At 44.6% G+C, this 21,130-nt stretch overlaps 1 protein-coding gene across 1 annotated transcript; it reads right to left on the minus strand.

Annotated features, from left to right (window-relative positions):
* Positions 1 to 17,487: 17,487 nt before the first annotated feature.
* mych (myelocytomatosis oncogene homolog) lies at positions 17,488 to 20,184 on the minus strand. Its single transcript, XM_072683237.1, has 2 exons — positions 19,461 to 20,184; positions 17,488 to 18,867 (listed from the first exon to the last, which is right to left on the minus strand). Exons 1-2 carry the CDS (start codon positions 20,044 to 20,046, stop codon positions 18,332 to 18,334), a joined length of 1,122 nt encoding a protein of 373 aa, XP_072539338.1. The 5' UTR covers positions 20,047 to 20,184; the 3' UTR covers positions 17,488 to 18,331.
* Positions 20,185 to 21,130: the final 946 nt, after the last annotated feature.

Here is a 21,130-nt window from a genome sequence, read left to right on the forward strand (position 1 = left end):
CCCAGCCTTCTTGCACATATTTGCATATTATTTATCATAACTATTATATAACTGTACTGGACAACTGTATGTCCTACCTATTCTAAAGCAGAGTCGTAGTCTACCAGTGACTGGCTGTGCTGTACAGCCCTGTATTAATATAACGACAATAAAGCTTTTCATCAAACAATAAGATTATTTCTCAAACTGAAAAACATGAAATATTTAGGATTTAAGATCATTTTGACACAATGTCAAGTCAAGTCAAGTCAGATTTATTTGTGTAGCTTTTTTACAACTGATGTCGTCACAAAGCAGCTTTACATCAATAGTAATTAGTAAAAGACAGAGACAGAGAAGAAAGAAGAAATAACGTAAGACATGATGGATCAAAGACCCCCAGTGAGCCCCAACAGCGACAGTGACAAGGAGAACCTCCCTCTGAGCTGGAGGAAGAAACCTTGGGAGGAACCAAGACTCACAAGGGGGACCCGACCCATCCTCCTCTGATCAGAACTATTTAAACATTAATGATAAAATCAATGTAAAGATCAGCTGGTCTTTAAACATAAAAATGATGATAATAATAAACAATAATGAATCAATTCAGCCTAAAAAGCTTCATCCAGTCACACGAAGCTCAAATAAACACTTTTAATGAAGAAACTCAACGTTTAGTTTAGTCCCTTTAGCCCACGCCTGGCATTATTAGGCAGCATGGAGCCAATAGGGTCATGATGTTGATCTGCTCCAGAGAGTCCTATTCTATTGGCAGTACTTCTCTACAGGGACTAGACAAGCTGTGTGTGTGCATTTGCACATCTGTGTCAGCAATGGGTGCAGCTTAAAGCTTTTTTAGATTTGGAGACAGTGTCTAATATTTCCCATCTTGGGAATATTATAGCTGATTGTTTTTGGACCCTAACCCTAGTCAGTCTAGTCTACTCAGGGGTTTCAGTCCTGCTGGGAAAATCTTGACCCAGTCTGTGTGATGTGTCTAGAACACGTCGTACAGGGTTCTGCTTTAAAGCTGAGAACTTTACGGCCTCAACTGGTCTCACGCTGCTGAAAAATGTGCCGTCTCTTTAGAAGCTCAGAGAGAACGGAGGGAAGCGGTGCTGCTCACCACACACAGAGCTGCCCGGGGCGGTGCCCCCGCGGTGAGGGAAAGTGGAGTGCTGAAAGCCTCCTGGTTTTTAGGGGTGTGAGGGGGGGGGGGGGGGTCTTATAATGGAGCTGTGGAGATTCCAACACTGCTTTCATCTACAGAACGTTTGAGGAGAAGAGTCAAGTGTGTGCACACACTCGAACTGTGGTGATAAAATTATACTAACTTTCATTTCTGAATCATTAAATCAGGTCAGCACTGTCACACCAGAACCTCGTATCTCCAACAGCAGCTTTACAGAAGGACCAAAAAAAACTTCTCAGCTTTTAATGTAAAAGATTTTATTCCAGGTCATGTTGCGTTTCTATTGGTCCGTTCGTCATGAAATTCTGATACAGCTGCAGATTCACTTATGGAGAAAAGTTGAAACCAGCAGAAATGGAGATACAAGGTTTTGGTGTGACTGTAAAGGTTTATATTTTCCACAGTTTACAGACATGGATAAAATGTTGGTTTAATGTTTCTTTATAACATGAAGAATAAAATAGCTCATGTGTTACAGCTACACATAGAAACGTTGCTGGAGCTAAACCTTGTATCTCTAAGAGAGCGTCTGTGCAGGCTGTTCCTGTGGATCAGACAATGTTCTGCAGGACTTTCCTGCTTCAGTTCAAGGTTGAGTAAAATAAAGTACAGGAGAGAAACTTTACCCTGTGGATCTGCAGATCCTCTCAGGACAGTGTGGAGCGTTTCTATTGCTTTACAAAAAGTAAAAGTACAAAAATATCCAAACTACCCCAATGTATCCCCCCCACGCCTCTCTCTCTCTCTCTCTCTCTCTCTCTCTCACACACACACACACACACTGATTAGATTCCTATTATCCTGTAAGAACTGGAATAAAAGGAAGATTAACATTCAGAGAGGAAGAGCTCTTTTTGTGTGCAGGAAAGTGGATACAGCGTGACCTCTGACCTCTTGGGAATTAGGGATCATTAGAGGATGACCCATGAACCCCCAGGCCAAGACCCCCCCAGACCCCCTACCCCCCGTTCACCTCTCAGGATTACTGATTATTGACTGAAAGGACCCAGTCTTTACCTACAGCTCCCTCTGTCCCTCTGTCCCCACTGAAGCTCTAATGGTGACGGATCTACAGTTAAACTCTAACCCTAACCCTAACCCTAGTTAAATCGTTCTGGACTATCTTACCATGTTTTACACATACACTATATGTCCAAATATTTGTGGACGCCCCTTCTAATAAATGCATTTGGCTACTTTAAGCTGCACCCATTGCCAGGCGTGGGCTAGAGGGGTATAAAGCCCCCCAGCATTGAGCTGTGGAGCAGTGGAAGAACTGTGTTCTCTGGAATGATGGTGGAGCTCCATCATCATCCAACATCCTGACCTCACTAACGCTCTTCACAGCAATGCTCCTCCTCCAAAATCTAGTAGAAAATCTTCTTCTCTGGACAGTAGAGACAGTTACTCCAACAAAGGCAGGAGAAACTCTTTAATACTCTTGATTTCAGAAGAAACAATGAATGAACATGTGTCCCAATACTTCTGTCCATTTTGTTTACATTGTGTGCGTGACAGACACAACCCTAACTCTAACCTCCCAACCCTAACTCTAACTCTAACCTCATACCCCTAACCTTAACTCTAACCTCCTAACTCTAACCCTAACCTCCTACCCCTAACTCTAACCTCCTAACTCTAACTCTAACTCTAACCTCCTAACTCTAACTCTAACCTCCCAACCCTATCTCTAACTCTAACCTCATACCCCTAACCTTAACTCTAACCTCCTAACTCTAACCCTAACCTCCTACCCCTAACTCTAACCTCCTAACTCTAACTCTAACCTCCCAACTCTAACCTCCTAACCCTAACTCTAACTCTAACCTCCTAACTCTAACTCTAACCTCCCAACCCTAACTCTAACCTCCTAACTCTAACTCTAACCTCCTAACTCTAACTCTAACCTCCTAACTCTAACTCTAACTCTAACCTCCTAACCCTAACTCTAACCTCCCAACCCTAACTCTAACCTCCTAACTCTAACTCTAACCTCCTAACTCTAACTCTAACCTCCTAACTCTAACCTCCCAACCCTAACTCTAACCTCCTAACCCTAACTCTAACCCTAACCTCATACCCCTAACTCTAACCTCCTAACCCTAACTCTAACTCTAACCTCCTAACCCTAAACTTAACTCTAACCTCCTAACTCTAACTCTAACCTCCTAACCCTAACTCTAACCCTAACCTCATACCCCTAACTCTAACCTCCTAACCCTAAACTTAACTCTAACCTCCTAACTCTAACTCTAACCTCCTAACCCTAACTCTAACCCTAACCTCATACCCCTAACTCTAACCTCCTAACCCTAAACTTAACTCTAACCTCCTAACCCTAACTCTAACTCTAACCTCCTAACCCTAAACTTAACTCTAACCTCCTAACCCTAACTCTAACTCTAACCTCCTAACCCTAAACTTAACTCTAACCTCCTAACTCTAACTCTAACCTCCCAACCCTAACTCTAACCCTAACCTCCTACCCCTAACTGTAACCTCCTAACCCTAACTCTAACTCTAACCTCCTAACCCTAACTCTAACCTCCTAACTCTAACTCTAACCTCCCAACTCTAACTCTAACCTCCTAACCCTAACTCTAACCTCCTAACTCTAACCTCCCAACTCTAACTCTAACCTCCTAACCCTAACTCTAACCTCCTAACTCTAACTCTAACCTCCTAACCCTAACTCTAACCTCCTAACTCTAACTCTAACCTCCCAACTCTAACTCTAACCTCCTAACCCTAACTCTAACCTCCTAACCCTAACTCTAACCTCCCAACCCTAACTCTAACCTCCCAACCCTAACTCTAACCTCCTAACTCTAACTCTAACCTCCCAACCCTAACTCTAACCTCCCAACTCTAACTCTAACCTCCTAACCCTAACTCTAACCTCCTAACCCTAACTCTAACCTCCCAACCCTAACTCTAACCTCCCAACCCTAACTCTAACCTCCTAACTCTAACTCTAACCTCCTAACCCTAACTCTAACCTCCCAACTCTAACTCTAACCTCCTAACCCTAACTCTAACCTCCTAACCCTAACTCTAACCTCCCAACCCTAACTCTAACCTCCCAACCCTAACTCTAACCTCCTAACTCTAACTCTAACCTCCCAACCCTAACTCTAACCTCCCAACTCTAACTCTAACCTCCCAACCCTAACTCTAACCTCCCAACTCTAACTCTAACCTCCTAACTCTAACCTCCTACCCCTAACCCTAACTCTAACCTCCCAACTCTAACTCTAACCTCCTAACCCTAACCCTAACTCTAACCTCCCAACCCTAACTCTAACCTCCTAACTCTAACTCTAACCTCCTAACCCTAACTCTAACCTCCTAACTCTAACTCTAACCTCCTAACTCTAACTCTAACCTCCCAACCCTAACTCTAACCTCCTAACTCTAACTCTAACCTCCTAACCCTAACTCTAACCTCCTAACTCTAACCTCCTAACTCTAACTCTAACCTCCCAACCCTAACTCTAACCTCCCAACTCTAACTCTAACCTCCTAACCCTAACTCTAACCTCCTAACTCTAACTCTAACCTCCTAACTCTAACTCTAACCTCCCAACCCTAACTCTAACCTCCTAACTCTAACTCTAACCTCCCAACCCTAACTCTAACCTCCCAACTCTAACTCTAACCTCCCAACCCTAACTCTAACCTCCCAACTCTAACTCTAACCTCCTAACTCTAACCTCCTACCCCTAACCCTAACTCTAACCTCCCAACTCTAACTCTAACCTCCTAACCCTAACCCTAACTCTAACCTCCTAACCCTAACTCTAACCTCCTAACTCTAACTCTAACCTCCTAACCCTAACTCTAACCTCCTAACTCTAACTCTAACCTCCTAACTCTAACTCTAACCTCCCAACTCTAACTCTAACTTCCTAACCCTAACTCTAACCTCCTAACTCTAACTCTAACCTCATACCCCTAACCCTAACTCTAACCTCCTAACCCTAACTCTAACCTCCTAACTCTAACTCTAACCTCCCAACCCTAACTCTAACCCTAACCTCCTAACCCTAACTCTAACCTCCTAACCCTACCTCTAACCTCCTAACTCTAACTCTAACCTCCTAACTCTAACTCTAACTCTAACCTCCTAACCTTAACCCTAACCTCCTAACCCTAACTCTAACCTCCTAACCCTAACCCTAACTCTAACATCCTAACTCTAACTCTAACATCCTAACTCTAACTCTAACCTCCCAACCCTAACTCTAACCCTAACCTTCTACCCCTAACTCTAACCTCCTAACTCTAACTCTAACCTCCCAACCCTAACTCTAACCCTAACCTCCTACCCCTAACCCTAACTCTAACCTCCTAACTCTAACTCTAACCTCCCAACCCTATCTCTAACTCTAACCTCATACCCCTAACCCTAACTCTAACCTCCTAACTCTAACCTCCCAACCCTAACTCTAACCCTAACCTCCTACCCCTAACCCTAACTCTAACCTCCTAACTCTAACTCTAACCTCCCAACCCTAACTCTAACCTCCTAACTCTAACCTCCCAACTCTAACTCTAACCTCCCAACCCTAACTCTAACTCTAACCTCCCAACCCTAACCTCCTAACTCTAACTCTAACCTCCCAACTCTAACTCTAACCTCCCAACCCTAACTCTAACTCTAACCTCCTAACTCTAACTCTAACCTCCTACCCCTAACTTTAACCTCCTAACTCTAACTCTAACCTCCCAACTCTAACTCTAACCTCCTAACCCTAACTCTAACCTCCCAACCCTAACTCTAACCTTAACCCTAACTCTAACTCTAACCTTAACCCTAACTCTAACTCTAACCTTAACCCTAACTCTAACTCTAACCTTATCCCTAACTCTAACTCTAACCTTAACCCTAACTCTAACCTTAACTCTAACTCTAACTCTAACCTTAACCCTAACTCTAACTCTAACCTCCTAACTCTAACTCTAACCTCCTACCCCTAACTTTAACCTCCTAACTCTAACTCTAACCTCCCAACTCTAACTCTAACCTCCCAACCCTAACTCTAACTCTAACCTCCTAACTCTAACTCTAACCTCCTACCCCTAACTTTAACCTCCTAACTCTAACTCTAACCTCCCAACTCTAACTCTAACCTCCTAACCCTAACTCTAACCTCCCAACCCTAACTCTAACCTTAACCCTAACTCTAACTCTAACCTTAACCCTAACTCTAACTCTAACCTTAACCCTAACTCTAACTCTAACCTTATCCCTAACTCTAACTCTAACCTTAACCCTAACTCTAACCTTAACTCTAACTCTAACTCTAACCTTAACCCTAACTCTAACTCTAACCTTAACCCTAACTCTAACCTTATCCCTAACTCTAACTCTAACCTTAACCCTAACTCTAACCTTATCCCTAACTCTAACTCTAACCTTAACCCTAACTCTAACTCTAACTCTAACTCTAACCTTAACCCTAACTCTAACCTTATCCCTAACTCTAACCTTATCCCTAACTCTAACCCTAACTCTAACCTTATCCCTAACTCTAACCTTATCCCTAACTCTAACCCTAACCTTATCCCTAACCCTAACTCTAACCTTATCCCTAACTCTAACCTTATCCCTAACCCTAACTCTAACCTTATCCCTAACTCTAACCTTATCCCTAACTCTAACCCTAACCTTATCCCTAACCCTAACTCTAACCTTATCCCTAACCCTAACCTTATCCCTAACCCTAACTCTAACCTTATCCCTAACTCTAACCTTATCTCTAACTCTAACCCTAACCTTATCCCTAACTCTAACTCTAACCTTTTCCCTAACTCTAACTCTAACTTTAACCTTAACCCTAACTCTAACCTTATCCCTAACTCTAACTCTAACTCTAACCTTAACCCTAACTCTAACCCTAACTCTAACCTTATCCCTAACTCTAACCTTATCCCTAACTCTAACCCTAACTCTAACCTTATCCCTAACTCTAACCTTATCCCTAACTCTAACCCTAACCTTATCCCTAACTCTAACTCTAACCTTTTCCCTAACTCTAACCTTAACCCTAACTCTAACCTTAACCCTAACTCTAACCCTAACTCTAACCTTTTCCCTAACTCTAACCTTATCCCTAACTCTAACTCTAACCTTAACCCTAACTCTAACCTTATCCCTAACTCTAACTCTAACCTTTTCCCTAACTCTAACCTTAACCCTAACTCTAACCTTAACCCTAACTCTAACCCTAACTCTAACCTTTTCCCTAACTCTAACCTTAACCCTAACTCTAACTCTAACCTTAACCCTAACTCTAACCTTATCCCTAACTCTAACTCTAACCTTTTCCCTAACTCTAACCTTAACCCTAACTCTAACCTTATCCCTAACTCTAACTCTAACCTTTTCCCTAACTCTAACCTTAACCCTAACTCTAACCTTAACCCTAACTCTAACCCTAACTCTAACCTTTTCCCTAACTCTAACCTTATCCCTAACTCTAACTCTAACCTTAACCCTAACTCTAACCTTATCCCTAACTCTAACCCTAACCTTAACCCTAACTCTAACCTTAACCCTAACTCTAACTCTAACCTTAACCCTAACTCTAACTCTAACCTTAACTCTAACTCTAACTCTAACCTTAACCCTAACTCTAACTCTAACCTTAACCTTAACCTTAACCCTAACCCTAACTCTAACCTTAACCCTAACTCTAACTCTAACCTCCTAACACTAACTCTAACCTCCTAACCCCAACCTTAACCTTAACCCTAACTCTAACCTTATCCCTAACTCTAACCTTAACCCTAACTCTAACCTTATCCCTAACTCTAACCTTATCCCTAACTCTTACCTTAACCCTAACTCTAACCTTATCCCTAACTCTAACTCTAACCTTAACCCTAACTCTAACCTTAACCCTAACCCTAACTCTAACCCTAACTCTAACCTTTTCCCTAACTCTAACCTTATCCCTAACTCTAACTCTAACCTTAACTCTAACTCTAACCTTATCCCTAACTCTAACCCTAACCTTAACCCTAACTCTAACCTTAACCCTAACTCTAACTCTAACCTTAACCCTAACTCTAACTCTAACCTTAACTCTAACTCTAACTCTAACCTTAACCCTAACTCTAACTCTAACCTTAACCTTAACCCTAACCCTAACTCTAACCTTAACCCTAACTCTAACCTTAACCCTAACTCTAACTCTAACCTCCTAACACTAACTCTTTTTAGTCAGTGAAATGGTTCTGTACAGAACCCCAACAACCCTTCTTGGGAAATGCTTTATATGCTATACAGTCTGTACAAGTAGCCCAACTGGGAACTACAAAGTTCTGTCTATGGATTCCACATTGGCCCCACATATGGATGCCCACCAGGGTCCCAGCATGGTCAGTGATGGGACCAATAAGGGTTAAGTATGGGCTTCATCTGGGGTGTGCACTGCATACCGGGGCCCAAGGTGGGCTGTAACAACAGGGCCCATTCAGGAAGCCCAGCAACAACGCATGCACAAACCCACTCTGCCCAAGCCCATCTAGAACCCACCTAGCCCACGTTCACCCACCTGGGCCCCACAGGAGCATGCTGGCTGGGGAGTTAGTGCACCCCTGGTCAGACTGCAGGTATAGTTGAGGATGTGAGTGCAATGAAGTCAGATCCTCTTCAGAGACACACTGCTGTACTCTCTACCACACTCCTACTGCTTCTGCTCATTCACTGAATCTCACAGACTGGAGACAAGATCACTAAACATGTGAAAGTATTGATACAGAACAGCTTTACTCTTCATCTGGTCAATTCGGTGATTAAATTCACGTTTCTGGAAGTCCCTGTTTTCAGTGCCACACAGACTGTAGGACTGTATATGTTCTGTACCCTATAGAACCCATTTCTCAGAGTAGAGGTATTTTTAGCCTCCTATGCAGAAATTTAGAAAGCTTGGTGGAATTCCCCTTTCAGAGTAAAGTGACGGGACAGATGCTTTCCAACTTCCTTAGGATAAACCGGACATTTCCTTTATTTCCAATGTGAGGAAATGTGTGTTTCTGTGGAGGTGGGAGGTGAAGCGGATATCGGAAGCACTGCTGGACGTGTTTACCGGGCCTCTGCAGCTTTACTGCGGGATATTTATGTTCCTTAGAAAGGAGGAGAGGGTTCTGCGAGACTCACACTGTGCCTTTCTTCTCCTGATTAGTTGTCTTCTGCGTGCTCACGGTGGGTTTGACACTGGGAACTGGTTATTGTGCTTTACGCTCTCCGCTGTTCTCACTGCTCGGCTGATCTGAGCTGCGTTAACACACTCTGACACACTGGCCTACAAACGACACCCAACATTACGGCCGGGAGATTGGCTGACAGATAGTCCAGCTGTGTTTGATCTGACTCAATCACCCTTTACAGTGAGCATGCACGGACCACCACGGACCACCACACACCGCTCGTGAATGTGTGTTTATTAGATGTATTAGAAATATTGTGATTAAAATATGTAAAGAGTGCTTGTGTAAGTGTGTGTGAGGCTCTGATTTGCGCAGTAAACGTGTGTTTCTATGTTGTAAACATGTTTAATGCTCCAGTCTGAGGCTCTGAAAGACAGTATAAGCAGAAGAAGTGTAGAAGTGTTTTATCTGTAAAGGAGTTACTGCAGTAACAGTGCAGTGAGGTACAGATTCCCCACAATCCCAAATCAATAGAGCACATCTTACTATAATGAAACCAGACAAAAACACAACACAAACTGTAGTAAAAACACAGTTACTAAAGTGTGCTAGTCAGGGGCAGAAAGTGGGAGGTGGCCTGAGTGATGGACAGCTGTTCAGGCCCAGCTGTGTGATGCACTTGTGTTTCTCAGTATAGGACAGAACAGTCGTGGAATTCACTGACGTTGACATGCCTTCCCTGTATGGGCTCTAGTCATAAATCACACACACACACACACACACACACACACACACACACACACACACACACATCAGGACGTGTCAGGAGTTGTTCCACCCCCTCAGGGTGTTTCACACACTCGGTCGGGGGTGTATGGCTCAGCACCTGTCCCGCTCTGCCATCTCTGAAATACCCTCACATGTCATCTTCATGTGCACTTTAGTGACCGGTGCACATTTTTGTGTCTTGAGTGAATTGAGAGGCCTGTTTCCCGCCAACCCGCTCTTACACAAGCGATGAGCTACCATTCCGACTGTGATTAGCATGTCAAGCAGTTTTGCAATTGGAAATACTGCAAATACACGGATTCAATCAAATTATCAACTTGAGATCTTTAAATGATAGCTGTGTCCGGCGGTGGTTGGTTTAATCAGCCCTGTTTTTAGCACTGCAGACTGCAGCTATGCTGGTGTGTGCTGCTGCCTGGAGTTGGAGTAAAGACTGTAGAGATGGAGTAAAGACTGTAGAGATGGAGTAAATACTGTAGAGATGGAGTAAAGACTGTAGAGATGGAGTAAAGACTGTAGTGTTGGAGTAAACACTGTAGAGATGGAGTAAATACTGTAGAGTTGGAGTAAAGACTGTAGTGTTGGAGTAAATACTGTAGATTTGGAGTAAAAACTGTAGAGTTGGAGTAAAGACTATAGAGATGGAGTAAAAACTGTAGAGATGAAGTAAAGACTGTAGAGATGGAGTAAAGACTGTAGTGTTGGAGTAAATACTGTAGAGTTGGAGTAAATACTGTAGAGATGGAGTAAATACTGTAGAGATGAAGTAAAGACTGTAGAGATGGAGTAAAGACTGTAGTGTTGGAGTAAATACTGTAGAGTTGGAGTAAATACTGTAGAGATGGAGTAAAGACTGTAGAGATGGAGTAAAGACTGTAGAGTTGGAGTAAAGACTGTAGTGTTGGAGTAAATACTGTAGAAATGAAGTAAAGACTGTAGAGATGGATTAAAGACTGTAGAGTTGGAGTAAGGACTGTAGAGTTGGAGTAAATACTGTAGAGATGGAGTAAAGACTGTAGAGATGAAGTAAAGACTGTAGAGATGGAGTAAATACTGTAGAGATGAAGTAAAGACTGTAGAGTTGGAGTAAAGACTGTAGATTTGGAGTAAACACTGTTGAGATGGAGTAAATACTGTAGATTTGGAGTAAACACTGTAGAGATGGAGTAAATACTGTAGAGTTGGAGTAAACACTGTAGAGATGGAGTAAATACTGTAGAGTTGGAGTAAACACTGTAGAGTTGGAGTAAAGACTGTAGAGTTGGAGTAAATACTGTAGATTTGGAGTAAACACTGTTGAGATGGAGTAAATACTGTAGATTTGGAGTAAACACTGTAGAGATGGAGTAAATACTGTAGAGTTGGAGTAAACACTGTAGAGATGGAGTAAATACTGTAGAGTTGGAGTAAAGACTGTAGAGTTGGAGTAAAGACTGTAGAGTTGGAGTAAATACTGTAGATTTGGAGTAAACACTGTTGAGATGGAGTAAAGACTGTAGAGTTGGAGTAAAGACTGTAGAGTTGGAGTAAAGACTCCAAACTAGGGAAAATACACAATATCCAATCCAAATGACCTAGAATCACTACACACAGTAATATCACACGCTTTTATAAAAATAATCATTTTGTTAAATCCTAAATCCTAGATGGCACTACTCTACACCAGTAAGACTTCCTAACTCCTAGTCGTTTTCTCCTACCTGTTATTTTATTTACTGCAAGACGTTCATTCCTTCACTTTAAACTAAAGTAAAATGATATTAATCTAATCGATTTCAAACTGAGAAATGATCAATATTTACTAGAACTGTATATATTATGAAGCAGTGTGGCAGCTCGTGTTTATATAATCTCCCAAACTTTATAAAAATACCAGACGCTTCTGTTCTGACAGCTCCAGTTTGTTTCTCTCCTTCACGCTTCTGTTGACAGGTTTGGGTAAGACGCGTCGGCGTGTCGAGAGCCCAGCGTTGACTTTCCCCCGGGTCTTCTGCTCAGGGCTCAGAGTTACCGTAGCTGTTCCACAAGAGCTGCTTAAATTCAGCCCTGAGACCTTCTTTCATGTCTTATTGACTCGGACAGGAGGAGAGTAATGCTAATCCAAACATCACACCTCCTCTCCCCTCCTTCCCAGGGGAGAACATATGGGCCATCCAAACAGGGCCCCAAAAATCCTCACAGCACCAACAGGACAATAACCCCGACCCTAAAGCCACTCTCGCTTAGGACACCTAGCAGCTCACTCTCTGCACCTATCCCGGCCCATTCCTGTGCCTGTAATTACTGATAAGCCTTGTCTACACGGCTCTCTGTAGACACAACCGAGACAGCTCAAACACACGCTCCCCCGCTGCCGAGCTCTAGAGTTCCTAACCAAACGCTGGCTTACATTCCAGAACCGCTGAGGAAAGAAGGTGGGGAAGACGGGACCTGTAGAGTTGCAGGATTGCAGAAGGAAATTTAACATGAGTGAAAGTTAGCAGACGCTGAAGTAAAGACCCCAGAGTTAGAGTAAAGACCCCAGAGTTAGAGTAAAGACCCCAGAGTTGGAGTAAAGACCCCAGAGTTGGAGTAAAGACCCCAGAGTTGGAGTAAAAAATACATCTGGAGTAAAGGTCATGTAGGTGAAGTAAGGACTGCAGGTTGTAGTAAAGACCCCAGAGTTAGAGTAAAGACCCCAGGGTTGGAGTAAAGGTCATGCAGGTGAAGTACGGACTGCAGGTTGAAGTAAAGACCCCAGAGTTGGAGTAAAGGCCTCAGAGTTGGAGTAAAGACCCCAGAGTTAGAGTAAAGACCCCAGAGTTAGAGTAAAGACCCCAGAGTTTGAGTAAAAAATACATCTGGAGTAAAGGTCATGTGGGTGAAGTAAAGCATGCAGGTTGTAGTAAAGACCCCAGAGTTAAAGTAAAGACCAAAGAGTTTGAGTAAAGACCCCAGAGTTGAAGTAAAGACCCCAGAGTTAGAGTAAAGACCCCAGAGTTTGAGTAAAGACCCCAGAGTTTGAGTAAAGACCCCAGAGTTGGAGTAAAGACCCCAGAGTTGGAGTAAAAAATACATCTGGAGTAAAGGTCATGCAGGTGAAGTACGGACTGCAGGTTGTAGTAAAGACCCCTGAGTTTTAGTAAAGACCCCAGAGTGGAAGTAAAGACCCCAGAGTTAGAGTAAAGACCCCAGGGTTGGAGTAAAGGTCATGCAGGTGAAGTACGGACTGCAGGTTGGAGTAAAGAGCTGCTGAAAAATGTACTTTTAAAAAACTGACTGGGGGCCTTTTCTCATTGGGAGGAGGGGCTGTTTGAAGAGCAGCTAACTGAGCTGGAATGCGATGGTGAAACAACTGCTTTGGAAAGCCTTTAACCGTCTTATCAGAGTGTAAATCACAGAGGCAGCGCCTCAGGCTCTCAGAGACTGAAGGCAGGAGCAGAACTCGGGTTTCACTCATCTTCTCGGCGTCTCGTGAAATAGAACAAACATATGCAAAGTACCCGCCGTCGTCACGTGTGACTGAAGAGTGAAATCCGGAAAGAGGACTGAACCCCGTCCTCTCAGTCTGTCTCTCTCTATCAGTCTGTCTCTCTCTCTCTCTCTCTCTCTCTCTCAGTCTCTCAGTCTGTCTCTCTCAGTCTCTCTCTCTCTGTCTCTCTCTCTCTCTCTGTCTCTCAGTCTGTCTCTCAGTCTGTCTCTCTCTCTCTCTCTCTCTCTCTCTCTGTCTCTCTCTCTCTCTCTGTCTCTCAGTCTGTCTCTCTCTCTCTATCTCTCAGTCTGTCTCTCTCTATCAGTCTGTCTCTCTCTCTCTCTCTCTATCTCTCAGTCTGTCTCTCTCTGTCTCTCAGTCTGTCTCTCTCTCTCTATCTCTCTCTCTGTCTCTCAGTCTGTCTCTCTCTGTCTCTCTCTCTGTCTCTCAGTCTGTCTCTCTCTCTCAGTCTGTCTCTCTCTCTCTCTATCTCTCAGTCTGTCTCTCTCTCTCTCTCTATCTCTCTCTCTGTCTCTCTCTCTGTCTCTCTCTCAGCCTGTCTCTCTCTCTCTCTCTATCTCTCTCTGTCTCTCTCTCTCAGTCTGTCTCTCTGTCTCTCTCTCTCAGTCTCTCTCTCTCTCTGTCTCTCTCTCAGTCTCTCTGTCTCTCTCTCTCAGTCTGTCTCTCTCTGTCTCTCTCTCAGTCTGTCTCTCTCTGTCTCTCTCTGTCTCTCTCTCAGTCTGTCTCTCTCTGTCTCTCTCTCTCAGTCTGTCTCTCTCTCTATCTATCTCTCTCTCTGTCTCTCTCTCTCAGTCTGTCTCTCTGTCTTTAACTGCTCGTGTCTGATCACCCCGCTCTGGTTGTCTTATCATTATCTATCAGACCCGAGGCTGTTGGCTCTGATCTCTCTTGTTAGAGTGGGACGTTCCTCTGGGGTTCGAGTTGATCAGGCTCCTCCTGAAGACCTGAAGGTGTGACTTTAACACACATTGGCGTGGGTGTGTGATATTCAGACATACAGATGTTGCTTCCTCTAATACGAGCCTTTGATCTTGCTGTTGGCTCCTGGTTTAGAGAATGTTGAGAGAGCTGATTTACACCTATTACACAAAAATGATCCCTGAGAGAATAAAACCATCGTAATCATCTAAACGGATCTTACGCTCCTCTTTATGAGCCTGTTATTACAGCTCAACCCACTGCTACACAAAATGATTTCATGTGAAGGGCGTTTCTATTATCTTTATTCTATTGGTAGATAATCAAGCGTATTGATCTGCTAATGATGACGGAAAACAAGAACATTAGACCTAGACAATCTGATTAATATGAAATGAGAGCTGAGGAACTCTTTTATTAACACTGTCTGTCTAGTTAAGGGTTCTTCATAAACCTTGGTGTGCTGTGAAGGTTCTTTATGTTCTCATTAAAAATGTAGGTTCTCTAATGAAGCATCCACTGTGAGATCCCCGTTAAACTAAAGTGGTTTAACTAAAAGAAGCTGATTCTAATAGTATATACAGTAAATGAACAGTATTTAAATAAGCCTGGCTCTGAGCAGCTGATTCGTCACCTCTTTAGCACCGCTGTGTCTGGACCTCTTGATCACTCAGGAGCCAATCAGCTGATTGGTCATTTGCATTCTAAAAGACGAGTCTTTCCTTGAGCGGCCTCCTGTAGACCTCCTGGAGACCAGCACTGTCTGACGGCCTTCAGCACAAAAGATGAAAGGGAACAATGCAGGTGACTTCATCTGAAGAACGGTCAGAGCAGTGTCCTGTTTGTCCAGGCTCAGCGCACCTCCAGGCTGGGTTCAGCATCTGCATGTCGGAGGGCTCTCAGTGGCTCGGGTTTGGGTTTTCTTGTGAGCGGAGTTCGTTCACCTGTGCTGTCCTGCAGAACTGGTTTAGATTTCTTTATGAGCACCTAAATCCCACCGCCCCTAAATCACCTACCACCACCTCAGACTCCAGGAATTCTGGTGAGAATCACACTGATCATCACATGGTTTCAGGAGCACTGAGATAAAACAGTGACCTACAGAGCAGGTAAAACGACCTCCTGATGATCTGCCAGAAGAATAACACCCTTCACCGGTTACCCTCACTTCACTATTTACCTCATTAAATGAGCTGCGATGGGTTCTTTAAGCAATGCCATGGGGCAGTGGTTCTTATTCCAGTCCTAGAGAACCTCTTGCCCTGCGTTATTTTAGCGTTCCCACGTAAATGTTGGGCTGCACTAGGCTCCTGTTTCAGCTGCAGATCTGCCCATTGAAAATGAAGCATTTCAGTAATATCAGCTCTATTTAAGGAGCGTTTCTGTGCTCTACTGAGCATCAACATGAGCTTCATGGAGGAAAATATGAGGAAGCTGCAGAAAGTCAGACTTCAGAGGCGTGTGATCAATAAGCTTTATTGGAATGTAAATGTGGGGCTTAGTCGGGACGTTTCACTGCAGCTCTCGAGTCGAGCAGAATGAAGACAAAGGGAAATGAAATAGGAGGAACGAGGCTGTTTTTAAAATGTAAGCAGTAGAAAGTTCAGATAATTGGGTGAAAATGTGAGGAGTAGAAGTGAAAGTCTGAGAAATAAAGAATTACTCCAGTAAAGTTTAGATAACCTACACTATGTAGGAAGAACGGAGGAATTTGAGATGCAGCCAGGTTTAAATGTGCAGTAGGTCACCGTCTCAAAGCTCCTCCGTCACTCCTCAGTGAACTCAGCCGTGCAGAAGATAAACACTCGTAAGAGGCGTGAGACAGACTGCAGCACACTTGGCTCGACTGTTAGTCGGTTAACTGGAGGAGTGGAGGGGCTTCTCACTTAAAGGGGAACTCCACTGATAGTTCAAAATTCTCTGAAGATTTTAACGGTTAAGATATAAACAGAGTCATTCCAAGTGTGAAACGCGCGGTTCTAGATAAGCTCCTCCAGTCAGAGCTGTGGTTCTACAGTGGAGGTGAAGGGAAGCAGACGTCTGAAGCTCTAATAAAAGCTCCTCACAGAAAGTTCTTCACCTAATGGTGATGAAGACGCTGCCTGATGCCTGAGACACGGTTCTACCAGAGTTCTGAGAAGAGTTCGGCTCTAGAACCTGCTTTTAAAATCAGATCATTAAAATGGTGGAGGGATACATGCTGCAGGGTGTAGTGCGGCTACAGAAAGTAGTCCCTAAAGAGAACTGGATTAGTTCAGATTCTCCACTATTCTACCATCATCATCATCATCATCATCATCATCATCATTCCATATAAAACTCAGAAGACTCGTGTAGCTGCACTGGTGGGTTTGGATAGGAGATAAATTATGGGCTGTATCTGTGTTGTAGTCATGGTGACCGATGCCTTGTTCCATTCACCTCCACTGTAGAGAGATCAGAGTGGGTCAGTTTCTCTACAGTGAAGCCTTCCTCTGAATGAGCTCATCTCACCAAGAATTTTGGAAATGGGGTGGAATTCCCCTTTAATGGCTAAATTAAAGACCCCCGGGCACAACCAGCAGTTTATACAAGACTGAGTTTATCTGAGGAGCCACACTGCAGCCTTTCTGCAAAGGAAGGAAGGAAGGATCCCATGCTTGCATCCTCTCAGTGATGATGTAAGAGAGAGTGCTCACGTTTGGGTTTTTACTGGAGTTAATGGTTTTACTGGTGCATTTTTAATTCTCTCATTTGAACTGCTGGGAAAAATAATGTGTGACAGTTTATTAGGTCTGTGTGACCCTCATCTATCACACTATTCAGTTCTACACAAGGTTCTTTAGTGAAGACAGTACAGAACCATGACGTCTCAAAGAACCCTGTGAATTCTGAAGGTGATCTAGTCTGTGATGGAAACCCTGGGCCACCCAGCTCACCTTGACCCAAATTCCACTTCGTATAAAATCCTGAGTAAATGACTGACAGGAAGACGCGACGGGTTGTCCACTTTTTAATAATCGTATAAAACAAAGTGCTGCTAAAAAAACAGAACAGAACTCTTTAAAATTCTCAAACCAAGAAATAAAACTGCTAAATAATTTATAATACATAATTAAGAAACTGACATGTACACAAAAATAAAGGGGGGGGGGGGGATTCTATACAGGTTGCCATTATGAAGGCAATAATGTTTCCCAGGCTTCTTGGCAGAGGTAGATAAAGAGAAGGGAAAAACAAACAAACAATTATACAATATTTAACAGTAAAAGAGTGGGATTCAAGTATAAACACTCCTTTTGTATGAAGACACTTCAAACTAAACATGATTAGCTATGCACTAATGTCAAATTTCAACCAACAGGGTCTTGTCTTTCCAGTTTAAATCAAACGGTGAACAAGTGGCAACGGGATATTTTTTCCATTAGGAAAGCGAACGCAAGCTTTTACGGATGTCGCCCATTCATCCCCGGATATCAGCTTTGGATCCAGCCCAAAAGAAGAAGCTTGTTTACGAAAGGAGGGGAGGGGTGTTTGAGGACTACATAGGGTTACAAAGGTTCAGCTGAACGTAGTGTCCTGAACACAGCTCTGATTAAGACTCTGGATTTAGGCATAGCTCTAAAAGGACTAACTCTGAGAACAAACTTTGCATTGACCATGCATGGTTTCCAAAAAGGAACTTTACAAATGGGAAGATCAGCCATCTCCTTAGAGATCAAGTCAGTCAAAGTGGTGCGTTGCTCGCGCGCCGCATCACCATCGCCCAGCCGAACGCGTCGGCACTGTCCGAAACTAAATTCATCAGCCAACGTTACGGCCGAGCACAGTCCTGAGCGTCCTCCTCAGAGCCTCCGGAGCTGCTCCAGCCTGGCCCGGAGCTGTTCCTGCCTCTGCCGGAGTTTGTCCTTCTTATGACCGAGTCTCTGATCCTCCGTCTCCAGGTTCCAGATGCTCTCCTTGGCCCGTTTCAGGATCACCACTTTGGAGGCTTTGTCGTTGTTGGACAGTTCGGGGACGTTGTCGCGGAGGCGCAGGAAGCAGTTCTTCAGCTCGTTGCGCCGCTGTCGCTCCATCACGTTGTGGGTTCTCCGCCGCTCCTCCTCGTCCTCCGTGTCAGCGCTGTGGCGCGTGGTGAAGTTCCGGGAGCGTCCGGAGTGCTTGTGGGAGTCTCCGGAGGCCCGGGAGCGCTTCAGACACGTGGAGGGAGGGGGCGGGGAGGCGGGCCGAGGAGCGGCGTAGTTGTGCTGCTGCTGGATCTCCAGGTGGCAGCGTTTCAAAGCTCGCTGCTGCTCCCGCCGGCTGTCCTCCTGCTGCTGCTGGTACTGAGAGCGCGTGAGGGTTTTGCAGCGGCGGACTGTCACCACGTCAATCTCCTCCTCTGAAGAAGACAAGGACATACAGGGTTAGACGAGAGCAGATTAGGAGGAGGGGCACTGAGAGGCACTGCTGAACCGTTCAACACCAGCCCAAAAGAGCAGCTTGGGATCAGAGCACTTTCACATCCTTTAATAGTTTTAATCAAAATGCTGCTGGAACTTATTAGCAGGAACTAAGAAGTGAAGACTTTAATCTAGTACCACCCAGCTGTTTTAAACAGTACATAAATAACTGGACTGCTAGAACACAGCTCTCTCCCTAATCTCTGATCGTCTTTCTCTACTTATTCAGATCCTTTAAAACCAGACTAATCCAACCTTAACTGATCAATAAAGTCTGTGTGGATCATAATCTACACCTACAACTCCTTAAAATAACGCAAAACTGAAGCCCTAGCTCTCTACAGGCACCGAAATCCAGAAATCCACTCCAGGATTTGGCTCCGGCCGGCCGGCTGGCTCCTCCGCTGCGCTCTGTCCGGCGGCAGCAGCAGGCCCGCAGCTGGAGCCAAACCCCGGAGCGGATCCCCCCTTTCCGGAGCCGGACTGCTAGAAATACGAGCTTTCCCAAAACAAGGTTTCCGTGAACACCCACCGGAATCGCTCGCGGATGACTCCCCCCCGGCAGACAGAGAGCCGTAGTCAGAGGAGGACTCGCTCTGCTCCGGGCTGTCCAGCAGCAGGTCCTCGCTCTCGAGCAGGTGGCACGCGAGCGCCGCGCTGTGGCAGTCCAGCGTGGATCCGGCGATCTCGGCGAAGATCTGCGTGTCTATGTCCGAGAGCAGCGGGCTGGAGGAGAGCACGGAGGACAGCTTCTCCTCGGCGGACTTCTCCTCCGGGCACCGCCACAGGCAGTCCTCCGACACCGGGTCGATGGGGCTCTGGTCGGGGCTGGCGCGCGAGCTGGATCCGGCGCCCGCCCCGTCGTCTCCGTTGAAGTCGCAGCTCCAGTTGAGGTGGAGGAAGTCGCTGTCCTCCAGCAGCAGCTCGGACACCAGCTCCAGCTGGTCCATGCTGGACAGCGGCTTGCCCAGGCCGGGCTTCAGCGGCGGGGACTGCGGCGGGGTGGGCAGCGCGTGGGTCTGCAGGTCCTTGATGAGGCTCTGGCAGAACTCGTCATCGAACAGCAGCGGTTCCGATTCGCTGAGCCAGTCGTGCGACGGAGAACAACTCGGCAACATTGTGGAGATTCTGAAGAACCTGGAAAACCCGAAAACCCAAAAAGCAGCTTTAAACGGTGTCCGGCGCTGGAAGGACCGGCGCGCGCGTGCGTGTGTTTCTCGGTGTAATCCAGCGACCACGCGGCTCCGACTGTACGTTTCCCGGCAAACGCGGCTTTTATCAGTGTTTACAAACCTGGCGCCGCCCCTTTGTGGGTGGGGCGTCGGCTTTCTGGCTTAGTGACGTCATGCACCAGCTGGAAAGCCCTACACGCCACGTTTAATTCTAATTCAGAAGCTTCCAAGTCTGTTACACATCCAATTACATTCATTCATTATTATTATTATTATTATTATTATTATTATTATTATTATTATTATTATTATATATATGCGCGCGCGCGTAAATATTAATGCATTCATTAAACTGCTGTGTGCATGATGTAAAATATGATTTTATTTAAAAAATAAAAAAAAGATCTTGCTACTAATTTAAGCTTTCATTCTGAGCTCATATTCACTCCCAAAGCATTATATATAATAATAATAATAATAATAATAATAATAATAATAATAATAATAATATAAATATAAATGCAGCACACATTTATCTTTCACAAAATGTTTCCATGAATAAAAACGTCACTGGGACTTAAACACAAATACAAGACAAGCTGATTTTAGCTTCACTGAAAAGGTTAAAGGCTCTTCCAGTTTGGGCACTCGGACCACATTCACTCCCCATAGGGTCACAATTGATTAAACGCAACACCCAAACCTAAGCTGATTACATGCACTACGCATCTTTGTTGAATCGTTTTTGAATAATTTATGCAAATCTTAAGCCTAATGCAATAATCAGTAATAAATATATATAAATATATGCACACACAATTATTAAACAGTTTAATACAAAATAAAAGTCCCAGCAGCATGCAGCCGGCGAGCGGCGGATCAGAGGAGGGAGCACTCACCGTTTGCACCGACAGCTGTAAACACACCGTGCTCAGTAAACAGCGCCCGGCGCCGCGAGGAGACCTTATTCAGTATTAAAACAGGGTTTAAGAGGCTGGAAATGAGCTGGAAGAAGGCTCATGTCAAAGGA

The sequence above is a fragment of the Salminus brasiliensis genome, chromosome 7, assembly GCF_030463535.1.
Source record: "Salminus brasiliensis chromosome 7, fSalBra1.hap2, whole genome shotgun sequence".
In the NCBI taxonomy this organism is placed as follows: domain Eukaryota; kingdom Metazoa; phylum Chordata; class Actinopteri; order Characiformes; family Bryconidae; genus Salminus; species Salminus brasiliensis.